Source organism: Coenobita brevimanus, chromosome 59 (genome assembly GCF_032717465.1).
Source record: "Coenobita brevimanus isolate Jiangsu-jjx chromosome 59, ASM3271746v2, whole genome shotgun sequence".
Taxonomy (NCBI): domain Eukaryota; kingdom Metazoa; phylum Arthropoda; class Malacostraca; order Decapoda; family Coenobitidae; genus Coenobita; species Coenobita brevimanus.
Genome location: NC_137012.1, coordinates 155,542 through 161,715, shown reverse-complemented (window position 1 = coordinate 161,715; position 6,174 = coordinate 155,542). Strand labels below are relative to the sequence as shown.

At 49.5% G+C, this 6,174-nt stretch overlaps 1 protein-coding gene across 1 annotated transcript; it reads left to right on the top strand.

Annotated features, from left to right (window-relative positions):
- Nucleotides 1-2,442: 2,442 nt before the first annotated feature.
- Nucleotides 2,443-4,510, top strand: LOC145402840 (uncharacterized). Its single transcript, XM_080274753.1, has 2 exons — nt 2,443-3,226; nt 4,437-4,510. Exons 1-2 carry the CDS (start codon nt 2,443-2,445, stop codon nt 4,508-4,510), a joined length of 858 nt encoding a protein of 285 aa, XP_080130879.1.
- The last annotated feature ends 1,664 nt before the right edge of the window (nt 4,511-6,174 follow it).

The window sequence follows — 6,174 nt, the reverse complement described above, 5'->3', positions numbered from 1 at the left end:
CGACCCCAGTAGACGAGACAGATGGCGACCCCAGTAGACGAGACAGATGGCGACCCCAGTAGACGAGACAGATGGCGACCCCAGTAGACGAGACAGATGGCGACCCCAGTAGACGAGACAGATGGCGACCCCAGTAGACGAGACAGATGGCGACCCCAGTAGACGAGACAGATGGCGACCCCAGTAGACGAGACAGATGGCGACCCCAGTAGACGAGACAGATGGCGACCCCAGTAGACGAGACAGATGGCGACCCCAGTAGACGAGACAGATGGCGACCCCAGTAGACGAGACAGATGGCGACCCCAGTAGACGAGACAGATGGCGACCCCAGTAGACGAGACAGATGGCGACCCCAGTAGACGAGACAGATGGCGACCCCAGTAGACGAGACAGATGGCGACCCCAGTAGACGAGACAGATGGCGACCCCAGTAGACGAGACAGATGGCGACCCCAGTAGACGAGACAGATGGCGACCCCAGTAGACGAGACAGATGGCGACCCCAGTAGACGAGACAGATGGCGACCCCAGTAGACGAGACAGATGGCGACCCCAGTAGACGAGACAGATGGCGACCCCAGTAGACGAGACAGATGGCGACCCCAGTAGACGAGACAGATGGCGACCCCAGTAGACGAGACAGATGGCGACCCCAGTAGACGAGACAGATGGCGACCCCAGTAGACGAGACAGATGGCGACCCCAGTAGACGAGACAGATGGCAGCACCAGTAGACGAGACAGATGGCAGCACCAGTAGACGAGACAGATGGCAGCACCAGTAGACGAGACAGATGGCAGCACCAGTAGACGAGACAGATGGCAGCACCAGTAGACGAGACAGATGGCAGCACCAGTAGACGAGACAGATGGCAGCACCAGTAGACGAGACAGATGGCAGCACCAGTAGACGAGACAGATGGCAACCTTGGACGGCCAGACGGCAACACTAGCAGACAACCCAAGGTGGCAAGAGTGGCAACCCAGGCAAGCCATCAGTGTCTGGGTCAAGAGTGGCTTAGGAGGCTGGGTTAACACCTTTCCCTTGGCGATTTGCTTTTCTTTTAATATCGATAGTTTGAATCAGTAACAAGATTAGAGTGTCGACTAAACAGGCAAGGAAGGGTTGTCAAGAAGCCTTCAAGGTTACATATGAGCCTGTAGTGTGTATCTGTAGGTGCTGTAGTAGGGATGATGGTAGGGAGTGAGGAGAGACTGGTGGTAGGGAGTGAGGAGAGACTGGTGGTAGGGAGTGAGGAGAGACTGGTGGTAGGGAGTGAGGAGAGACTGGTGGTAGGGAGAGAGGAGAGACTGGTGGTAGGGAGAGAGGAGAGACTGGTGGTAGGGAGAGAGGAGAGACTGGTGGTAGGGAGAGAGGAGAGACTGGTGGTAGGGAGAGAGGAGAGACTGGTGGTAGGGAGAGAGGAGAGACTGGTGGTAGGGAGAGAGGAGAGACTGGTGGTAGGGAGAGAGGAGAGACTGGTGGTAGGGAGAGAGGAGAGACTGGTGGTAGGGAGAGAGGAGAGACTGGTGGTAGGGAGAGAGGAGAGACTGGTGGTAGGGAGAGAGGAGAGACTGGTGGTAGGGAGAGAGGAGAGACTGGTGGTAGGGAGAGAGGAGAGACAGTCGATTGGAAGAGACAGGAGAGAGAGAACCGACTGAGAGACAGAGAGTGTGCAGGGTAGAGAGGACGGAGATTGAGATAGCTTATTATTTCAGTGATGTTAATAATACCTGATCTATTTTAATATGTTTTGATATACTACGCTAACATACTGTCTTCAAAGCAACTACTGTACTTTGTAAATATACTTCTAAGAACATCGTAGATAAATAAAAGCAATTGTATAGCAAATTCATTCCATCTTTTATGGTACTGTAGTAGTAGTTTTCTACCACAAGGAAGTGGGTCAAAAGTCTACGGATATAGCAACCCACGTTTCAACTAAAACTATAATAGTAATAGTAATAATAATAGGGAGGGAGTGACTATTATCACCGCACAGTGATATTAAAGGTGACGTTATTATCACAGCGCGGTGATATTACAGGTGACGTTATTATCACAGCGCGGTGATATTGCTGGTAACGTTATCACGGTGTACGGACATTGGCTAAGTGTTCTGAGGGTAGTGAAGGGGGATTGGGAGGGAGGGATATCAGAAGCTTTGTTTATCACTGGTAGTAGTTAGAGGCCAGTGAAGGGGGAGTAGGGAGGGAGGTGGTGAGAGGGTAAGGAGGGGAAGTATTGAAGGAGGGATTTCAGGAGCTTTGTTTATCACTCAGACAAGTAGTTACAACATTAGGGTAGTGAAGAGGGATTAGGAAGGGAGGTGCGGGGACGTGTTTTGTAAACAGTCGCCTCCACTCCCGCCACCGCAGTATAGTCTGGTGTTCGACTCGATAGTATCAGTGACCTGCTGACCTCAGCCAAGGCAACATGGAGGAAGACAATTACGCAGAAGATCCAGATTATCCTTCTCCTACCAAGCAAGACAACATGGAGGAAGACACTTACGCAGAAGTTCCAGATTATCCTTCTCCTACCAACCATGAGCCAAACGACATGGAGTTACACACGTCAGCAGAACCACAGGAATATCCAGCTAGTTCATCTGCTGACTACGGGCAAGACGACATACAGGCAGACACATGTACCGGTACAGACACAACATCTGTCTTCAGGGATATTTTCTCCACTGACACGTTTAACTCTTTTGTAGAATTTGACTACTTTTTCAAGAAATATCAGAATCACACAGGGTCCGTGTTTCGAGTGAAGTCTTCTAGCTCCGTTATCAGTGAAAATAAGCGTCGTCAGCAGCAAATCCCTGTCGAACTGAAGTACGGCTCTGTTTCATTCGTGTGTGTACACTACGGCAGTCCGAAACGGAAAGGACTGGGTATAAGACAAAAACAGCGATATCTTCCATGTGGCTGTAATGTGTTGGTGGCACTAACAGCAAGAAAAAACAAGCTGGTTATCACAAAGACTTATCTGCAGCATAATCATGAGGTCAGTGTAGCTTTACAGCCCTTCTATAGCCAGAAACGCAGACTGACAAGTTCGGAGATGGGAGACTCAGAGGATGTAGTGAAACTTAACCCAGACAACAAGCAATTAAAATCCTTCCTCCAGGGTAAATACCATAAAGCAGTAACCATGCAAGATGTACGAAATTTGAAGCGGAAAGTGCAAAGTGAGGATGGAATGTCAGACATCGGTAAGTTGACAGAAATAGTGGATGAAATTGTGGATGCAGGAAATGGAAAGGTAGATATATCAGTGGATGAAAGTAGGGCCATCCAAATGATTGCATTTGCTACTAATGAGATGATAAGCATGTACTGTAAATATCCAGAAATAATTTTCATGGATGGAACTTACAAAATTAACAGATATAATTATCCGCTCTACATGATTCTTGTCCAAGACAACCTAGGTCGTGGCAGGGCTGTCTTTTACGCATTTGTAAGGAGTGAAACAGCAGACATAATGCGGGAGGTAATGTCATCTTTTTGTAGGATGATGGAGAATGTAAACCAGACCAAGACAGTTATAACTGACAAGGACCAGAACGAAATTCAAGCAGTCCGTGCCTTACTTCCGAAAGCAGACTTGTTACTTTGCAAATTTCATGTCCTGAAATATTTCAAGAAAAAGGTGTCTGAACTTGTGCTTCCTGTCACTACAGTAAAAAGAACGAAATTTTTGGTACTCTGAAACAACTTGTCTATGCCCATAATGAAAATTCCTTTCGGTCTACCTTGTCTGTGTTACAACAGCAAGATTCCAGTATGTTTCAATATATATGTACAAACTGGATAAACTGTAAAGATATGTGGGCCACATACCTACGGTCTGCTAAGTTAACATTTGGAAATGACACTAACAACCACATTGAAGCAGAAAACGGTAAACTAAAGCACTTCCTAACATCAACTACATCGATGTCTGAGTGCATACGTAAAATTATGCTTCATAATTCCATCTTAAATGATGAGCGAGCCTACAAGCAGTTTTTGCAGACATGTACATCCGTTGAATATGGAGTTCATGATGTTCTATTGAACAAATTATACAGTAAGTTCACGGAACATGCAGTTAAACTCATGATGAAACACCATAAGTTATCCAAGCCCTCAGATTCTTTATCGATCACATTAGATTCGCCTGGCCTCTTTGTTGTGAAAATAGGGTCTACTGACCAAAAAGTAATGAGAAAGGGTGAATCTGGTGCTGAACTCAGCTGCTCATGCACTTTTTATAGTCAACATTTCTTGCCATGTAATCACATTATTGCCGTTGTAAGACAAGAGAATACTGATGTTTCAACTATCAGCATGCAGTCCCGATGGCGGAAGGGGAATACACTGATTCCTGCAGTGGCTTTAGAACCCAAGACCTCCATCATGCACATTACACGACCCCAGTGTCCAATGACCCCTGCCCAAAAATTCCGAGAGAGTCAAGAGACAATGCAGCGCCTCACAGCAGTGCTAACTAATAGTGGAACTGAAGTGTACAAAGCACGACTTGTTATACTGAAACGTATTCTTACTTGCTGGGAACAGGGTAATGATTACCAGTATGCTGCTAGTCCACAGATGTCAAGCACATCAGCTTCACCGACGTTACAAACACCAGCTTCACCGACGTCACACACACCAGCTTCATCGACGTCACACACACCAGCTTCACCGACGTCACACACACCAGCTTCATCGTTGTCACACACACCAGCTTCACCGACGTCACACACACCAGCTTCATCGACGTCACACACACCAGCTTCACCGACGTCACACACACCAGCTTCACCGACGTCACACACACCAGCTTCACCGACGTCACACACACCAGCTTCATCGACGTCACACACACACCAGCTTCATCGACGTCACACACACACCAGCTTCACCGACGTCACACACACCAGCTTCACCGACGTCACACACACCAGCTTCATCGACGTCACACACACCAGCTTCACCGACGTCACACACACCAGCTTCACCGACGTCACACACACCAGCTTCATCGACGTCACACACACCAGCTTCATCGTTGTCACACACACCAGCTTCACCGACGTCACACACCAGCTTCATCGACGTCACACACACCAGCTTCATCGACGTCACACACACCAGCTTCACCGACGTCACACACACCAGCTTCACCGACGTCACACACACCAGCTTCACCGACGTCACACACACCAGCTTCACCGACGTCACACACACCAGCTTCACCGACGTCACACACACCAGCTTCACCGACGTCACACACACCAGCTTCACCGACGTCACACACACCAGCTTCACCGACGTCACACACACCAGCTTCACCGACGTCACACACACCAGCTTCACCGACGTCACACACACCAGCTTCACCGACGTCACACACACCAGCTTCACCGACGTCACACACACCAGCTTCACCGACGTCACACACACCAGCTTCATCGACGTCACACACACCAGCTTCATCGACGTCACACACACCAGCTTCATCGACGTCACACACACCAGCTTCACCGACGTCACACACACCAGCTTCACCGACGTCACACACACCAGCTTCACCGACGTCACACACACCAGCTTCACCGACGTCACACACACCAGCTTCATCGACGTCACACACACCAGCTTCATCGACGTCACACACACCAGCTTCACCGACGTCACACACACCAGCTTCACCGACGTCACACACACCAGCTTCATCGACGTCACACACACCAGCTTCACCGACGTCACACACACCAGCTTCACCGACGTCACACACACCAGCTTCACCGACGTCACACACACCAGCTTCACCGACGTCACACACACCAGCTTCACCGACGTCACACACACCAGCTTCATCGACGTCACACACACCAGCTTCACCGACGTCACACACACCAGCTTCACCGACGTCACACACACCAGCTTCACCGACGTCACACACACCAGCTTCATCGACGTCACACACACCAGCTTCATCGACGTCACACACACCAGCTTCACCGACGTCACACACACCAGCTTCACCGACGTCACACACACCAGCTTCACCGACGTCACACACACCAGCTTCATCGACGTCACACACACCAGCTTCATCGACGTCACACACACCAGCTTCATCGACGTCACACACACCAGCTTCACCGAC